Source organism: Eucyclogobius newberryi, unplaced genomic scaffold, assembly GCF_026437365.1.
Source record: "Eucyclogobius newberryi isolate DKJ021-1_F unplaced genomic scaffold, fEucNew1.0.hap1 SCAF_18, whole genome shotgun sequence".
NCBI classification, from domain to species: Eukaryota; Metazoa; Chordata; class Actinopteri; order Gobiiformes; family Gobiidae; genus Eucyclogobius; species Eucyclogobius newberryi.
Window position 1 is genome coordinate 27361100 of NW_027315812.1, and position 19936 is coordinate 27381035.

Here is a 19936-nt window from a genome sequence, read left to right on the forward strand (position 1 = left end):
TGGCAGTTCAGTGATGATTCCGGCCTTCCTGCCTTCCGGCCTCTGACCACAGTTGACTGATAATTTAGCCCGTAAGCGCATTTCTTGCGATAATATAACAGATCCAATGGTCTCTTGGCAGGAGCCATCTTGGGCCAAGATTCTTGGGGTTCTTTATTAACCGGTAGGGGTCTGCGTTCTGCCTGACTGAAAATGTTGTTTACATTTTGGCAGTGCCGCGTTCCCAAAATGCTTTGCATACATGTTGGGACTTCCAGTTCCGGAGTACTGTAAAGCTAGACGTGCATCGGTGTCTCGTGTCCCAAATCTTCTTTATACACCGTGTACCACACAAAATATCTTCGCGGTCAGTAAGCACAACCAGAAATAAACCATATATTAAGCGCACCGGACTATTAAGCGCACGGACGGCTTTTGAGGACGTTAAAGACTTGTACGTGCGCCTTATAGTGCGGAAAATACGGTATAATGCTACAAGCTTGGCACATCTATTTATGGAGTCTGGAATCTGGCTGGGCCACACAAAGAATTGTCCTGTGGCCCTTCCCTTTGTTATCCTGTGCTCAAGGTTAGAGCGTTCTGGAGTAGGTTTTCATCAAGGATATCTCTGTATACTGCAGAATTCATCCTTCTGTTGATCCTGAAGTTTCTGCCACTGAAAACATCTCCACAGCATGATGCTTTCACCACCGTGGTTCACTTGAGGGCTGGTTCTGGCCAAGTGATGAGCAGTGCCTGGTTTCCTCCGGACTTGAAAGCTTGCTATTCAAGGCAAAGTGTTCAATATTTGTTTCATCAGACCTGAGATTTTTGTTTCTCATAGTCTGAGAGTCCTTCAGGTGCCTTTTTGCAAACTCCAGGCGAACTGACATGTGCCTTTAACTGAGGAGTGGTTTCCATTTGACAATTCTACCATACAGGTCTGACTGCTGGAGTGTTGCTTGTCCTTCAGGTTTCTCCTCTCTCCACCAAGACATGCTGGAGATCTCCTCCTGATGGTTCTGGCTCCACAGTTTATCTCCAAAATGGCGCAGCTGAAGGCTGCCTCGGCGTTTCGGTGCTTGTTGTTTTTGTTAGTAAATAGTGTCTGCGGACCACAACTCCAGTCTGCCAACTTCCAGTTTTTTTTAGCATCGGCTGCAGAAATAGCTATTTTCTTGGCTAAAACCGTGACACGCCGCAGAAGAGGAAGGCGTGCTGGCGCGCTCGTGCGGCTGAGGAAGCGAGGCACACGTACGGCCTTACCTGGGATTTTCTTCTCCAACGTGAACTCACTACCCAACAAACTGGACGAACTGGCGTTGCTGATGAGACAAAACCAAGACTTTTCTTCTTCCTCCGTGTTGTGTTTTACAGAGACGAGGCTCAGCAATTGCGCCGTGGAGCTGGAGGGATTTCATCTGCTCCGAGCTGACCGTCTTAGAGATCTCACCGGATCAACGCGGCGGCGGGGTCTTCAGACATGTCAGTGATCTCCAAATACTGCTCTCCTGATATGGAATATCTCTTCATCAACTGCAAACCATTTTACTCGCGTGAGTTTGCCTCGGTCATCCTGGCTGCCGTTTACATCCCGCCGAGCGCAGGCACGCAGGAGGCGGACCACATGCTCGCGGACCAGGTTCTGAGCGTGGAGCGGACCTTCCCGGACTCCTTGTGTATTATCCTGGACGATTTTAACAAGGGGAATCTCAGCCACGAACTACCAAAGTGCAGACAGTTTAATAAAGTCCCGACCAGAGAGCAGAACATGCTGGATCACTGCTACACTACAGTCAGCAACGCCTTCCGCGTCGTGGACCGGACCGCGCTGGGCTCGTCAGACCATGTCATGGTTTACCTGATCCCCACGTACAGACAGAGGCTGAAGTTCTCCAAACCTGTAGTGAGGACTTCTAAGAAGTGGACCAACGAAGCAGTGGAGGAGCTACGTGCGTGTTTGGACATTACAGACTGGGAGGTTTTCAGAGCTGCCACAGATAGTTTGGATGAGTTCACGGACACTGTGGCGTCATACATTCGATTCTGTGAGGATTATACCATCATACATTAAAGTCACTTTCAACAATGACAAACCCTGGTTCACACCCAAACTGAGGCAGTTGAGGCGGCAGAAGGAGGCAGTGCACAGGGCCTGTGATAGAGAGCTCTACAAAGATGCAAAGAACGGATTTAGCAGGGAGGTGTCGAGAGCTAGATCCCAGTACAATACACGTCTGAAGCAGCAGTTCTCAAACAACAACAACCCCGCCTATGTGTGGAGTGGGCTCCGGCTTCTCACCAACTGCAAGCCCCTTTTGCAGATGACAAAAAACTGTCCCAGCAACTCAATTCCTTCTACTGTAGATTTGACACCCCCTCCCCCACTGTGGCCACCTCTGCCAAGTAAGTCTTAAAGGTGCCATAACATGCTTTTTTCACGTTTCGTAGTCTATCCTAAGTGTATAATTGATAATAATAAGGGTTGTGCAACACCCTTAACATAATAGTTAAGAAATATCACCCATACCTTGGACCCCCTCACCAACCCGGAAATGCAGACGGCTTGGTTTGATATTCGCCCCCACCCTTGTGAAGAGCGATCTGTCTCCCCCGCCCAACCCGTGACGTAGCCCGACAGCTGTCTGCTCCGCGCTGCGCCGCTCCTGCCGCGCGACTGAGTGAGAAAGAAACGATAGAACTTCTGATCAACACTACTTTGAGCCTAAATAAATCTGGTGTTTATTCTACAGCGTGCGCAGAGATATATATATATATATATATATATATATATATATATATATATATATATATATATATATATATATATATATATATATATATATATATATATATATATATATATATATATATATATATATATCGGATAGAACTTCTCTTTATTTTCCCGGTTGCTGCATCAAGTGCCACATAAACCTTCACCATTGTGATAGTAAAGAGTGCGATATCATTAATGAAGTTTTGGGCCTCTTTGAGCCGTGTTTCGTCGTAAATCGAAGCAGAAAAACTCCGGAATGGACTTGTAGGGAGACAGCAGCGCGGAGCCGGGGGGAAGGGGGCGGGATGTTATGGGACCTTTAAATTTGATGACGACACCACCCTCATCGGGATCATCTCAGACGTGAATGAGTCTGTCTACAGGAGGGAGGTGGACTGGCTGGTGTCCTGGTGCAGCGGTAACAACCTGGAGTTCAACGCCCAGAAGACAGAGGAGATGATCGTGGAAAGTCAAAGCCCCCTAGCCCCCCCTCACCATCTCAGAGACTCCCCCATCTCCACTGTGAACTTCCTCCGCTTTCTCTGCATCATCATCACCTGGGACCCCAATTTGGAGCCCACCATCAAGAAGGCCCAGCAGAGGATGTACTTCCTGCGGCAGCTGGGGAAAGCAAAGCTGCCAGCGGAGATGATGGTGCAGTTCTACACGGCCATCATTAAGTCCATCCTCACCTCCTCCAACACCGTGTGGTACGCTGGAGCCACAGCCAGGGACAAACAGAGATTGCTGAGAAGGTGATCGGCCGCGAACTTACATCTCTGCAGGACCTGTACGTCTCCAGGGCTCTGGGACGTGCAGGTCGGATCACAGACGACCCTTCTCATCCTGAACACGGACTATTTGAGCCACTCCCCTCAGGCAGGAGGCTACGGTCCATTCGAACCTCCCGTCACAAGAACAGTTTTTTTCCCTCTGCCGTTGGACTCATGAACACTACCTAAGCACCTTGCACTCACTGCACTGTTCACTTCTTAATGCACTACATATTTTATTTATGTACATATCATGATTATTTCTATTTTTACTTTACTTTACTTAATGTTTTATATATCTGGTAGCTAGTCATTGTTTTGAATTCATTGTTCAATGTTTTGTTGTTTGTTTTGCATCGAATCACCAGGACAAGTGCCTATGTTTGTGAATTTTGTTAATTGACCATGGCAATACACCTTATACGGATTTTGATTCTGATCCGTCAGAGTGACCTTTCGCCCCCAATTGCTCAGTTTGGCTGGGCTGGTCCAGCTCTAGGAAGCGTCTTGGTGGTTCCAAACATTTTCCAGTTATGGGTGATGGAAGCCAATGTGTTCAATGCAGCAGAAACCCTTCTTCAGATTTGTGCCTTGATACAATCCTGTCTCGGAGGGCTAGAGACAATTCCCCGGACTTCATGGCTTGGTTTATGCTCTGATACGGTTAACAGTGGGACCTTACATACACTGTAGGACAGGTGTGTGCTTTTCCAAATCATGTTCAATCAACTGAATTTACCATGAGTGAACTCCAATCAAGTAGAAACAGCTCAAGGTTGATCGGTGGCAGAGCGGTTAGTGCTCTTCCCTCCAAAGAAGGAGATCATTACGATCATTATGATCTCTCTGGGTCTAAATTGGCCCTAGTGAATGAATGGTTATCTGTGTGTCTATGTATGTTGGCCCAACGACGAGTTGACCACTGTCCAGGGTGTACCCCGTCTAAGGCCCAAAGTGACTATCTACTATGTTAATTTGAGATATTGTAGAGCTAAATGGTAAATGGTCACATTTACATAGCGCTTTTCTACCGTCAAGGCACTCAAAGCTCTTTACATCAAGTAACCAGTCCCCCATTCACACCTGTGTATGCAGACACTGAGGGTGAGGCGGGTTAAGTGTCTTGCCTAAGGACACAATAGCAATATTAATCTGCAGACCAGTGGGTCAGTGGATCTGAAAGTTCTACCCAACAGGTTTGTGTCGAGAGCTTCAGATCAGAAGAAGGGCACTCTGCCACTGAGCTACTGCTGCCCCACGCTGACTCATTGGTCGCATTTAAAACACAAATTGAGTTGAATGGGGACCAAAGTTGCAAAATTGTATCTTTCTCTGAGCTGGTCCGATTCACGTTAACGATACACTTAAATGAATAGAAACAAATGTCCAGAAAGATGCCATTACCAATCGCCTGTAGAGGCACTGTGTGGGAGACACCCGGAGCGCTGCCTGATCCGCGTCACATAAACAGTCTTGGAGCCGGACTTCAGCGCTCTTTTCATTCTTTGGCTTTTGTGGATTTACCCCACAACCTGCACCACATGTGCAGGTCAATGTGAGTGGCAGCAGAGGGGGAGCATGGACATGTGCTTTCACGTCAGGAGGACAAGTGCTGTTTAATAAACACGATGGGAGAATGTGATGATGCCATACCTTTCAGATTTTATTACTTGCTGAATATAGGCCACTTATCCCATGTTAAAGGCAGCATAAAGCATATTGTTTTATGTTGGGTTCTGTTTAGCTTTAAAACATTGTTATTTTTGTAAGTATCATCACTGGAAACTGTGATCATCAGTAACTATAATTAAGATATTCCTTTATTGTCCCACATGGGGAAATTTCATTGGTGCAACGCAGGAAGATACAGAGGTAGATACAGAAGAACAGATCACTTATAGGAAGTCTGAAAAACACTTTCAGTAGAAGATCTCCTATAAATAAAAAACTCCCACAGACAAATAAATAAATAAATAAATACATAAATACCATTGCATTAATTAAACCCGACTTTGACCTGCTGTTACTTTCACATCTTTCTAGGCGTTATTTGTCCCGTTATCGTTACCGTATTGTTCTTATGCAGGAGTTTGTTACTTCTTGGTTCCGCTTTCTGGTTTGTTGGCATTCAAAAGTTAAACGAATCGCACCAGAGTTTGATTCACTTGGTCCGAGACCTACGTTTCCAACCGGACCACAGTTCGCATCTTTCAAAAGTATATTGTGAATGCACCCTTCGGCTCATTTTTGCTTATATTGTATCCATCGCTTAGCCAGCAAAAATATTACATTGACAACAACTATGATTATATATGTAAGTTGACAAAAATAACGGTTTGATTTGACTATTTGACATTCATTATAGTATAATCCGTCTGTTGAATCCATTTAAAGAGCAGCAGCCTGGCACGGCCTCAGACTCACCAGCAGCCTGCCCGTCTCTCTGTGTGGTTTAGTTTGAAATGCACCTCTATGTTTATTGTAATCAAAGTGCGTCCAGACCCTTCCACCAGCCCACAGCCATACATCATTTTAATTAGTAGTGAGTCAGAGAGAGAGAGACAAGTCTGACAATGTCACGATAGGAAGCCAGTCTGGTGGTTCTGAGTTTTCCCCAGACCCAACAGTAAAAGATGACACAAGTAAGTTGCCATAATTCCTCCAAACCAAGACCAGCACGCATCTAAATCTGTGCACGTGCACCGGGGATAGACTTTTATTGCCCCTGTTTTACACGTTGTTATTCCTGGCAAAGCAAATAACTGAGTAGATTAGCGAGTGGAAGCGACCACAGCGGTAGTGACGCCAGTGCACATGCATGTAGAGGGGTCAGAGGAGTGACAGCTGCCCTCACACTAGCAACAGCTTTGTCATAGAATATTATGGGCTCATTTTCTATATTCTGATCTGAAAAGAATAAGTCAATAAGTCATCTGAAATGCTCTGATGTTGTATAAGTTACAGTTAAGTGTGATTAATTTATACAATTCTATGCCAATTTGTTTTGCCCAGTCCAGCAAAATTCCGTTTGGATTTTGGAAGACTTTCTCCAGAAAATTCGATCTTTGTGCCATAACTTTAATCAGTGAACCAGGCTGTTCTTACATTCAGTGGGTACATTTACATGGCCAGTAAAAATCAGGTAATAATAGTGTGTTCACATGCACAAGAGAAATGCCATCATCAAAAACGCCTAATGACGGGTCAGTTAAGTTTTGGGATAACTGTTGTAATTGAAAGACAAAGTAGCCACATAAGTTTGCCCTTTTTTTTGAATAATTGTCCCTGTTTACATGTCATCTTCAAAAATAAAAAAAAAACCCAAATACTTATTTTCCTCATTGTAATATGTGTATAGTGCTTTTGACACTAACCTGCGAGGCCAGAGAGGAAACACTCTTCACCACAGGCAGAGGTCTGATCTCCTCATAGAGCTGGAGCCTAGTATGGATCTGAAACACACACAATTTACACTGTTATTTGAACATTGCCATTTTATAGATGCCTGCTGTTGCTGTCAACTCATCTCACTGCACAATTCTATGGAAACCATACCTCTGAACATTCTCCATGGAGATAGGTGCATTTATGCCACACTGTGGAAGTTTCTTTCTATCCGTCGTTGGACTCATGAACACTTTAACTATAATTTAATCAATCAATCACTCACTGCACTGTTCACTTTCTGCACAACATCTGTAGATTAAACTGTACATTTTGTGTGCAAAGTAAGCCTATTTTTTATTTTCATCCTAGAGCAGATTTACATTGTTTCTAGTAAAAAGTGCTCAACCTACCGTACTTTTCAGACTATAAGTTGCTGTTGCAGCTAATGTATAGATTTAACAGTGCAGTTAATCTATAGATTTTTACTGGCTAACGGCCACCGGGGGGCACTCTAGCAGGAAGCGCAAGCATTTGACACAATGTGGAAGACGACATCAGTGGAGAGAGGGCTTTTTTTTTTAAGCTGCAAAACGCTGTGTGTTTTATTACAAACGCGGCGAAATGCAAACACGCACGCGGAGCGATATACAGCAGTCTGCAGTTTAGAACCTGCCGCATTGAAATGAAATGATGATCAGGCCTGGCTTTCTTGGCCAGGTCTGATCATCTTTCTGTGTAAATATCCTAGCACAAATGTTACAACGTGACACTCACTAGCACAAGTGCAGGAGCAGATGAACCAGATGTGAAGACACAAACGCAGGTAAATCAGCTCAAACAGAGTCATCAAGAACCAAGGGACAGTTGTGATATGTTTTCTATTTGTTAAACTTCAAAATGCTGTGTGTTTTATTTACAATCCAACTCATATTCACTGAGAAATTAGTCTTATTAGACCTGCGCCGCAGCAGCGGACCGAGGCGAAGTGGACACACTGCAGACCTTGGGTGTGGCGCGAGATTGTGTGTAAATATATTATGTTACAACGTGGGTATATGTACAATTTCTTGTTTCTTTGTAAATTTCATTGGAGCAGCTTTTATTCAGGACCATTAGACGTATCAAACTCACTGAGAACTGGAAGAACAATAAAAAGCAAATTCTGCAAAATAATAATGAAAATAATAATGACTATGGGACAGATTGATATGAAGGGAAATGAACTCCATTGCAGGCCAAAACACCAAATTCTCTAATCCGCATACAATATACTCAAAACAGTATAATTACAAATGCACACAATGGAGTTTCAAAAGGCATTGTTATTTTCAGGTCAGATTAACAATGGAAACATGTCGATCGTCTTTGGGGCCTTGTGTGTGACATGTTTTATCTTGTGCTCTAAAACAATGGCGTCAGGTGGAGCACAGCCCAGAACACTGTGATAAATCAGAGGCTGTAAGTGCGGAGCAATGATGTCGGCCACAGCGGAGGTTCAAATCCCAGTGTAAAGCCCACACTGCTGCACCATAAAACACAGAGCATTAAGAGTGTCAGGGCCTAATCTGGGGGGGCCGGAGAGGCAGTGGGGTGTAGAAGACCCACATGAGAGAGGAGAAGACAAGGAGTCAGGTGGCAGGACAGAGAGCTTGTGAAGGCTTGTGTAGATCTCTGCAGCTGATGAAATAGACAAATTTTCCTTTTATGTGTAGGAAAAGTGTCATTTAATTAAAAAGGTAGATCTGTTTTCTTGCAAGCTTGAATGAGTGATGTAAAAATAGTAGAATAGTTTAATATGTTCTGAAGCGAATTGATGTTTATTTACAATATCAAACAAATATCTGAACTAATTTTATCTCTATGGTGGAGGATTGCTTGACACAAATTCAAACCAATTTTTCCACCAACAGATATCTATGTGGCGAAGTGCGTGTGTAATTGTATTTCTGCTGCACTGAGCGTCACACAAGGAGCAGTTTAGGCATGCAACTGCTCCAGGTAAGAAATAGACGGGAATATATTAGATATGTGTTAGGACGTGTCCTCACTCGTTTTAGACAAACTACAGCCCCTCCACTGTGGACTGGCACATGTGTTATTTTGTTTAGTTTTTTTTTGATCCGCTGCATTAAAGTGAAAGTCAAAACTGCCAGAGCTGCCAGTCTGAAATCAGATGCTCAACATAAATGAGATGTCACTTATACGTTTGTTGCCATAATGGCTACTAAAAACACTAGGGATGCACTGATATATTGGCCCAGTATCGGCCGATATTCACCTCATTGAGTAATAGCAGTATCAGCCAAAAGTATAATTATCAGCAGGCGATATTACGCTCTGGTAATGAAAGTTGACCCTGCCGTCCCTTTGCAGAAAAGGGAAGAAAACGCTGTTGTTTCTGCTGCTACAGTATATTCTTACAGAACAGGCTGAATACTTTAATACTTAATACTTTAAAATGACAAAGTTAGACTTTTAAAAGCTCTAGAAAAGTGTAATATCATTAAATGTATGTGCAACTTTATGAATGTATTTTCAGATATAATTTGACTACTTTTTCTCCTAGATAATCAGTTTAGATATTTTGTAAACCTCAGTTCCCATTTCTAATGATTAGACATTAGTTAGAAATATGGCAGTATTATAATAACCTAGAGCACATTTGTTTTCTAATAGATTGAATGGTGCAGTGAGACTACTCAATCTATCCATGTATGAGGACGAATATAGTATTAAGTACCTGTATTAGGAGATCCATTTTATAGCTAAGTACAAGGCAATACCCAGCCCTACAACCACACAAGGCACGAAGCCAGAATGACAAATGTTTGACAATGTAGACATGATGATCCATGGGGAATTGACTGGTGCTCAGAAATATAAACATATACACCATTACACATACATACACATAAGGGACAGTGCATATTAATGAACATACAATGTAAACGTGCCAGAATTGGCCTATTGTAGTCCCGTGTAATGTGGTGTTCATTTAAGTATAAAGCATTGGCATTACTATTAAATCTGACATATTTAAACAGTTACTTAGTATTTCTGAAGCCTTGTCCTGTTGAGAGTATTTTTACAGTAATAGACCGTAAGCAGACAGGCCGGCATCTCCGGTTACTCTCCTCTCATCTTTTTCGTAACTAAACCATTGCCAGTCATTAAGATTTTCCAACATACCGCGATCCTGGTAACATCTGCTTAGGTACTTCTGCTCCACCCGCTTGGCTTACTCACCAACTGTGGAATTCATGCTCAGAACGTACCATTGAAATGCTTTTATTTACAGTGCAGGGCAGTGTCCAAGTGACGTGTTTTAAAGTCATTACCAGGGCTAGCGTAGCGCCTTGTGTGTCGCCTTGGCAAACATCTTGAGCAGCCTGATGGAAATTAAAAAAACACAACTGAAGGAGAGTGGGTTGAAGCCAAGCAGGGTTAGGTGAAAACAGGGACTTACATCCAGTCATATATATCAAATTAATTTGTACCTTTGGCAATTGTATCTTCTATCATTTTGAAGTAACTACTCCTGAGTACTTTTTGGATACGCTTACGTTTTATATTGGCAATATGCTATTATTTACAGCGGCTGAACGTAATGAATTACAAACACAGATACTGTGTCTGTAATTGAGTAGAATGTTTTTTTGAGCATAATTTATACTTGAGTATAAAAATAAGAATTACAGTCTCAATGTACCTAATAAGATTCTACTCGTCAGAATCTTTGTAAACTATCTTTGTAAACACACTATGTGGCAAATTTTGATAATTATCAAGTTTTGTATTAAAGTGTGATAAAAAAAAAACAACTCAGCAGTACTTTGAGTGCATTTTAAGCCATGCAACTGTACTTTTACTTGAGTACAACTTCAGTATGAATGATTGTGGTGCGTTTGCTGGTGTCAGAGGGGCCAATGGTCAGCCTCCCTTCCGTCAGTCTGCCCGAGGGCAGCTGTGAATACAGTAGTAACTTACCACTACCATAAAGTGAAGGAATAACGCAATGTAAAGTTTTGGAGGTCTTGAAAGGTGCTTTATAAATTCAATGAATTATCATTAACTTACTTTGCTTTTTTTGTTCTTATTTCAATAAGAAGTACTAAATGCACAAATTATTTTCCAGTAACATTTTGACTACAGGACCATGCACTGCAGAAATACCCCGTGGGCTCCAAACATACAGACTGAGGTCAGGGGTCAAACACATCAGAGGGCTAAAGAGTAAACCGTTAATGCCATCTGTATGATCCAAGCACACAAGAGCAAAGTACAAATGACATGAGCAGGATAAGGAGGAAATATGGGGCTCTCTAGATTCGTTATAGTGCCCATTTGGACTTGAGGAACTTTAACAACACTATTATACAAAACATTGTTTCCATAACAACTTGGCCAAGACATTCCACACAATCTGTTTAGTTTTTTTCAAGCACTCAAGTTTGTTTGATTTTGGATGCTTCATGTAGTTTATCCCTAATCCTCCATGTTCAGCGCTACATTAGAGGAAGTGAGTTTGATGGATGGAGAGCTGCTCCAATGCAACGACAGACAAAGATTAGAGATCATGAAGCCGGATTGAGTTTCATTTCCTGCGTGGAGGGCAAGGAGCTCTGGTTAACATCCACACGTCAGAAGGCTTCGTGTGGTACAGGTTTGGGCTGATGTTTTCTCCATGGACTGGAGTGGAGAGGATCCTGTGTCCTCCGCTGGGTCCCATCTCCTCGTCAGGGTCCTGTCCTAGGCCTGACCGGAGCGAGCTGGAGGAATGGCAGACAGTCGAGTGGAGCTTCTGTGAGGTGATGTGTTGACTCAAGAACAGGAGAGGAGAGTTGTTTTTCTTGTCTGTCATAGCAGGTCCGTTTGGAGTGTGTGTGCTTTGGCTGTGGCAAGATGGCATCAGGGCAGCGCTGCGGCCTGGGAACCATTACGACCATGCCATGATTTTCCTTCAGGTTCTCAATGGACATTTACACAAGCTAAAACAATCAGACGACTGGTGCAGTGTGTAGAACCACCAAACTCATCAATCAAATGCCGAGAGCTAGAACTGCACTGACATCGTTTCTCTGTGATATTGATAACCAGATCTCATTAAAATGTAAAAAAAAAAAAAAAAAAAAAAAAAAAATCAAATTAATTTGATTAATTTGCATCTTTAATAAAATCGTTACATCGAAGGCAGCTGCTACTTGTCCAGCCCAGAGCATGTGGAGAAAACAGCATCATGAAGTCCAAGGCACACACCAGCAGGTCAGGGATAAAGTTTAAAGCAGGGTTAGGTTAAGATTTCCCAAGCTTTGAATATCTCAGGGAGCACTATTCAATCCATCATCTAGAAATGCAAAGAGAATGGCACAACTACAAACCTAGACATGGCCATCCACCAAAACTTACAGGACAAGGATAGCACTGATCAGAGATGCAGCCCAAGAGGCCCATGGTAACTCTGGAGGAGCTGCAGAGGTCCACTGCTCAGGTGGACAGGGAATCTGCACATGGGACAACTATTAATCATGCACTACACAAATCTGGCCTTTATGGAAGAGTGACAAGAAGAAGCCATCGTTGAAAAACAGCCATAAGAACAGCCATTGGAAGTTGCCAGAAGCCATGTGGGGGACACAGCAACCATGTGAAAGAAGGTGCTCTGGTCTGATAAGACCAAAAAGGTTTTTGGCCTAAAAGCAAAACATTAAGTGTGGTGAAAAAAAACTCTATCCCTAATTCAGATTCATATTCAAACGTTTTATTTTTCTTCTTTAAACAATAGTTTGAGACCTTTGCGGTCAATAGTCAGTTAACCAGTTGCGTTACCACAGTACCCTTTTGCTATTTTTTGCTGCTCAGAGTGGATGGGAAGACGGATGGAGCTAAATACAGGGCCATCTTGGAAGAAAACCTGTTTGCGAAAACACTGCAAAAGACTTGAGACTGGGGCGGAAGTTCACTTTCAGCAAGACATCGACCTGAACATGAATCCAGAGCTAAAATGGAATGGTTTAAAACAAAACATATTCATGTGTTAGAATGGCCCAGTCAAAGTTCAGACCTAAATCCAATAGAGAATTTGTGGCAAGATTTGAAACCTGCCGTTCACAAATTTTGACATGAAATCTGACTGAGCTTGAGCCGTTTTGCAAAGAGGAATGTCTGTTTTTAGTCTGTAGGTGTTTTAAGCTGGTAAAGACATGCAAAGCTGTAATTGCAGCAAAAGGTGTTTCCATAAAGTATTGACTCAGGGAGGCTGAATACTTTTGCACGCTGCGGTTTTATTTTATTTTTTAATCTTGAAATCATGTATAATTATCCTTTCACTTCACAATTCTGTGCCACTTTGTGGTGTTCATTTATTTATTTATTTAAGTTTGTGGTTATGAATACTATTGCAAGCCACTCTATATTAGTCTGAATAACTATGTCAGTTGACATAGAGGTTGAGTAATACAATATAGTGTTACCTCCAGGCTGATCCACGCATAAACAGTAAAGTCTAATACTAAGAGGATTCTGTCCAGTTCCTCTAAAATGAGCCCATTCATCACAACAGCCAGCACTTTCCAGTTGGACACAAGCTGCTGCTTTTACATGGATTAAAAGGAACTAACAGGCACCAGTACATGATTTTTGTGTGTAACACCAAGTCCAGTGCCAGCCCTATTAGCAACGAATGGTAAAGTAACAAAGAAATGTTGGCCCAGACTACAGATGTATGTGGCTGGCTAAAGGCCTGCTCCACCTGAGGCAGGTGGAATTTAAATATTGGATTATATGTTTTTATAAGCCAATATGTGGTACAGTAGAGTAAGAGTAGTGGAGTTTGTAGAATACATGGGTCCACACGCATTCAATTCTGCTTTGGAAAGTCGGCCGATTCTTTCATAGACAAATAAAAGATTTGACCAATGTTAGATGCAGATGCTAGGGATCACTTAGAAACTTAGTCCGGGAACATTTGAGTGACTCCAGCACTTCTCACATTTTTTTCCCGATAACTGCAAAAAAAGTGAGTTATGAATAATCCAGAAGATTTGGGCTGGTACCAAACCATCGAGTACATTTAGGTCAAAGCCTTGTTAAAAGTCATTAATGAGTATTTACTGGCAACCGAGCTAATAATTACGTATATCAGGAAGATGAATCCAAGATGGCGGTGCTTTGGCCTCTAAGGCCTGTGCTCAGTGGCCCACATAACTTAGGGAGCCATAAGGAGAGAGCGGTGCGGGCTAAGCACTAAATTAGGCTGCATTAGAGCTTTTGTCTTGGGCGTAGAGGTGGAGTCCCGCGGAGCAGCCATACATCCGTCCGGCTCACTCATAATTTAATAGATCCATGCAAAAGGTTACCCCAGAAGAAGGGTTTATTATCTTTGTCTTGATAAAATTTACAAACTACAAACTTATTTGGCAGTATGGTACAACATGAAAACTATAATAAAATAAAGATGCATAAATATAAAGTGTTACGACTTACAAAAAGTCTAACTTTAAGTTGAGATTTCCGATGTTGTCCGCTTCTGGTAAGAGTGACACTAAACATCTTTTACATGTTGGTGAGGAGAGCAGATAAATGTCCTATCATGAAATTAACATGGTATATACTTACTCATGGCATAAACTAATATGGTGAGGCCAAATAAAATAAAAAGTGTGTTTCCGGTAACATTGGACAAAAAAGTTCAGGTAGGTAGGTCGGATTTTTATTTAATTTTTTAATATTTAAAAATCCTCGCACAGGTTTTGCAAACAGTTTTCTTTTCTCAGAAGTGAGCTCCTCACATTGAAGTGGCCTTATTGGTATGCAGATATTGAATAAAATAGTTATCTACATCTATACTCAGGGGGGGATCCAGACCTTCTCACCGTTCGCACGTGAGAGAGTCAGCCCGCGGTGGAAGTTATCTAGTAGAGACTGTTTCAAACTGCTGTAGCGCTCTCTCTCTCAGCGTGGGTGACGGCGGGACAGACACATCTCACAATTTGACATTCTCGCAACATACGGCCAGTATATATGCCATGTTTAAGGTTTTTTTTGTTTTGAAATTCAGGTCGGTCGGGGGACCGGAAACGCACTTTTTTTTTGGCCTGATTGCCGTCACAAATCATTTGAATGTGAAGGAACATTTTAATTGACGCAACTCTGGTTAGCATTGGCCAAGAGTCTGAGCAACAGGCATAGATGTTGCTTTTTTAAATGTCATGGATCCTTATGAATGTATCCTTCCTGATGGTGTATTTTGGACTGAGGAACTCTTCTATCCCCAAACAGGAAAAAAAACAACAAAACATACAGAGTCTTCAAAATTATTACATCATCAGATCTGATGTTGATCGACCCCAAAACCTACTGCAACTGCACTACTGTGTGGGGACAACATGGGGGTGGTGTCATTTGATCCGTTCTCCCGCTCTTGACTCGCAGAGCAGCAGGTGAAGTATGAGCTTTTCCATATGAGCCTTAACATGCTGTGTGGGTTTTCTCTCTGCTCTCGCAGAATTAAAAAGGTGGAGCTCGTTATTAATGGTGTGCCACTAAAGCTTGCCATGTTCGAGCTGAGTGTACAGGCCACAGTAAAGAGTGTCCATTGTCTGGTTTAGTCAAAGTACAAGCAGATCCTTTCGCTTGTGTCATTTTGATAACAATATGCAATGATAAAAGCAGCTCCATGACAGAGGAGCAGGCATAATGCACTCACTTTAGCCATGCTGATGGAGAAGACATGGAGCAGAGATGGAGCAGCGATGGAGCGGCGATGGAGCAGCGATGGAGCAGAGATAGAGCAGAGATGGAGCAGAGATGGAGCAGAGATGGAGCAGCGATGGAGCAGCGATGGAGCAGAGATAGAGCAGAGATGGAGCAGCGATGGAGCAGAGATGGAGCAGAGATGGAGCAGAGATGGAGCAGAGATGGAGCAGCGATGGAGCAGCGATGGAGCAGAGATAGAGCAGAGATGGAGCAGCGATGGAGCAGAGATGGAACAGAGATGGAGCAGCGATGGAGCAGCGATGGAGCAGAGATAGAGCAGAGATGGAGCAGCGATGGAGCAGAGATGGAGCAGAGATGGAGCAGAGATGGAGCAGAGATGGAGCAGAGATGGAGCAGCGATGGAGCAGAGATAGAGCAGAGATGGAGCAGAGATGGAGCAGAGATGGAGCAGAGATGGAGCAGAGATGGAGCAGCGATGGAGCAGAGATGGAGCAGAGATGGAGCAGCAGCAAAGATGGAGCAGCGATGGAGCAGCGATGGAGCAGAGATGGAGCAGCGATGGAGCAGAGATGGAGCAGAGATGGAGCAGCGATGGAGCAGAGATGGAGCAGCAGCAGAGATGGAGCAGCGATGGAGCAGCGATGGAGCAGAGATGGAGCAGAGATGGAGCAGAGATGGAGCAGAGATGGAGCAGCGATGGAGCAGAGATGGAGCAGAGATGGAGCAGAGATGGAGCAGAGATGGAGCAGCGATGGAGCAGAGATGGAGCAGCGATGGAGCAGAGATGGAGCAGAGATGGAGCAGAGATGGAGCAGCGATGGAGCAGCGATGGAGCAGCAGCGATGGAGCAGCTATGGAGCAGCGATGGAGCAGCGATGGAGCAGCTATGGAGCAGCTATGCAGCAGAGATGGAGCAGAGATGGAGCAGAGATGGAGCAGCGATGGAGCAGCGATGGAGCAGCGATGGAGCAGCTATGGAGCAGCGATGGAGCAGCGATGGAGCAGCTATGCAGCAGAGATGGAGCAGCGATGGAGCAGCGATGGAGCAGCTATGCAGCAGAGATGGAGCAGAGATGAGTTTCCACTGCAGCAAGAGAAGAGCTGCAAAGTACTTTCTGAGAAGTGAGATGTACTGAATTATACCGAAATGGCCTTTACAAAGAAAACTACGTTGTTGCATTTGAGCCAATGTTTCCTTGAAGAGCTTTGAAGACGAAAAATATCATTTTCAGTGCTTGATGGAACATTTGGCATTTTACAATATAGAACTTTAAAAAATATAATTTCTGCTTTTCAAAATATTTAAATTATTAAAATGAGACTGCAATTCTGAATTTCAAATAAATTAATAATAATGATCAGGATCTTCACTGACACTCCAGGCGTGCTTTGGGCACTGGAAAAATCATGTTTGAGTATAATAAATGTGTGTTTGCCCGCAACATATTATTCATGTCTTTGAAGGTGACATTTTGGGCACTTTTGACCTTTGAAAGAATGTAGTGTATGGTTATTGATGTGGCAACAGTGTCGATTTGTGTCGCCTGAAAACTCTTGTACCCTTGTTTGTTTTATCATTGTTGTTTTTGTTGTCTGTCTTATATTAGAAGTGGCAGGAACATTTTATAGAGCCGTCTAATGATTGTAAATCAGCTTTTCATTATACAGTGAATTAGGGCCTGTTACAATCCAATCCATTGAAGAAATTCATCATCGTCTTTTGAAAACTATTCTTTTGTTTGTTCTGTTTGTTCCGTTTATAAAGAAAATGTCTTTATAAACGAAAGAAACCAAAGTACTGTTACAGTGACTTTTTTTCTTAAATAATTATTGTTGGTATACAGTATATATCTTTTTAAATATTATTTAAGCTGTATTGGGTGACATAACTATAATTATATTGATATCATTGTACCTTGTGTTTCTTTGTATTTTGGTATGCTGCTCATGTTTTATAGGTATACATTCTTGCAGAAAAGAGTTAAATGGGATTTTAGTTCTGTAGAGTTATAATATCAGTAGGATAAAGTGCTCTTCAATATTGTTGTTAATTGTGATATTTTATATCACAATATATATTGCACTTTTTGTGATAAGCCTACAGTGAAGGTTTATCATCAATGCAGATTTAAAAAAAACAAAGATTATTAGTCATTTCTAGGGCGGCATCCAACGATTATTTTAGTAGTCTATTTTAGTTTAGTAAGCAATTTTTTGTTAATTGACTAGTTAAACTATTGTATATCTACTGTACATTGAGAGTTATTTTTAAATATTGAATAAAATAAAAGTTTGTAATACTGTGCCTTGAAGATAGAGAATATTTACAAAAAAGGTGCATTTTTCATGAAAATGAGAAATGGTTTACCGTTGTCATTTTGATTTAAAATGCCACCGTCTTTATTATTTCCTTGAACAAGTCTATGCACAGAACATTTGCTGACAGTAAATTCTTCTGGCTGGACAAACCATAATGAGCGGCGTTCAGCAGAAGGTGAGCGTGGGGCACCTCCCTCATGGCTGCAGAAATATCTGAGAAAGTCGAGCCCAGCTTCATTAGCGCCGGTTTATCTGGGCCACACTACACTGTTTTCTTTGGGAGGCCCGGCCCATCATTATCCTTGCTCAACAGCCTAACTCTTTAGTCAGAACAGTCCAAACATGAGCGCCCCTGGTTTCCCCTGGACCATTCAGTGGCTTCCTAGTTTGACAGGTGTAGACATTATCTTAACTTTCACCAAAAACAGGAATTGGTCAAAAAATCATATGCGGCATGTTTTCTGTTGGTTAAAAAAGGCCAGTTCTTTGCAACAAGATACAATACCATGAAACTAACAGTTCTACATTTGTTCAGACAATTCCTCTAACTAAAAGGGGCTAAATATTTAAACTAGAGCAGCACCATACATCGCAAAAGTATCAATATTGCAACTACAACTAAATATATTTGTAACGACACCAAGGTTCTCCATCAGACAGGAATTTATGCTTTTTTAAATTAAAGGATTAAATAGGCAGATTTTATCAAGTTTTTCCCATGTTGAGGTCTAAATTAGCCTCGATTAGTCTTGGTTTTGTCTCTAGTAAGTTTTTATTTTGACACAATAAATTATTATACAATAACTGATTTTTTTTCAAAAAGTTTGGCAAATTATCAAAATATAAATATTCTGACCTAAGTTATGTCTCATGTCTCATGACCTTTAGTCCAGGTGTGCTCATTGCTATTCATTGCCGCTAAAATGTAGTCTCGTGGCTGCTGCAGCACATGGTGCCCATTGACAAGCTCTGCACACTTACAGGTGGCACTAGGTAACACTCCAGACAGAGGGGGTCTACCACCTGCTTTTACACGACAGGAAAAAATGCATTAAAATCACAAACACATAGCTATTCAATTGTAAACTCTATAGCAACTAAGACAGTCAGTCTCAAGGCAGCTGCGGCAAAATAAATGGCTACCTGGAGTGAATGTACAAAGAAATAATAAAGAGCTGGAGAAGACCGAGAAGATTGAGAAGCCTTTAATGAATAATAAATATCAGAACCATCATTGTTAAATTTAGGGGCTGGCAAAATTATTGATTTATTTTTTTATCTCTTTTTAAAGGATGTTTTTGGCCCATAGACATTAGACAGGACAGGACATCTTAGTGTGAAGGGTTAGGTTATCCAAAGATTTTCCAACCTTTAAACATCTCACAGAGAACTATTCAAACCATCATCCAGAAACGGTAAGAGTATGGATGATGGTTTGAATACTACAACTAGAAACCTACAAAGACATGACCGTTCACCAAAACTTAGACAGAAAAAGGAGAGCACTGATCAGAGATGCAGCCAAGAGGCCCATGGTAACTTTGAAGGAGCTGCAGAGGTCCACAGCTCAGGTGGACAGGACAATTATTACTTTTTTCAAGCCACTACAATATATGTATGACGCCTAAGAACAGAGCTAGTTTTAGACATGTCCTGCTTGCATACGTTAGACGGATGTTACCTTGATGAGCGAGTGTAGACTCCTCTCTCTGAACATGTTGTGCAGAAAGCTGCTGTCCTCAGGCCTACTCACATGAGGCTGCAGTTGTGAGGGCAGAGCTGCCAACAACTCATACAGGCCTGGACACAAGAACAGGAGAGGGTTAGTGTGGTGCAAGAAAACCTACACACAAAGTGATATACTAGTCACTGTTACTACTATGCTGTTATTGACCCGACTTCAGAATCTGGATTTGAGTAGTTTTGACTAGGTTAGATTTAATTACTTGTGACATTTCAATCAAATTGTGACTTAAATTTACTT

At 42.2% G+C, this 19936-nt stretch overlaps 1 protein-coding gene across 3 annotated transcripts in view; it reads right to left on the reverse strand.

Annotated features, from left to right (window-relative positions):
* The window catches only part of mpp7a (MAGUK p55 scaffold protein 7a), a 227548-nt gene that overhangs the window by 171422 nt on the left and 36190 nt on the right, over nucleotides 1-19936 (reverse strand). For all 3 annotated transcript variants that reach the window (XM_072451195.1, XM_072451194.1, XM_072451193.1), the window contains exons 3-4: nucleotides 19634-19752; nucleotides 6906-6983 (exon numbers count right to left, since the gene is read on the reverse strand). In XM_072451195.1, the coding sequence (XP_072307296.1) occupies nucleotides 6906-6983; nucleotides 19634-19752 (197 nt within the window). The remainder of the gene's footprint in view (nucleotides 1-6905; nucleotides 6984-19633; nucleotides 19753-19936) is intronic.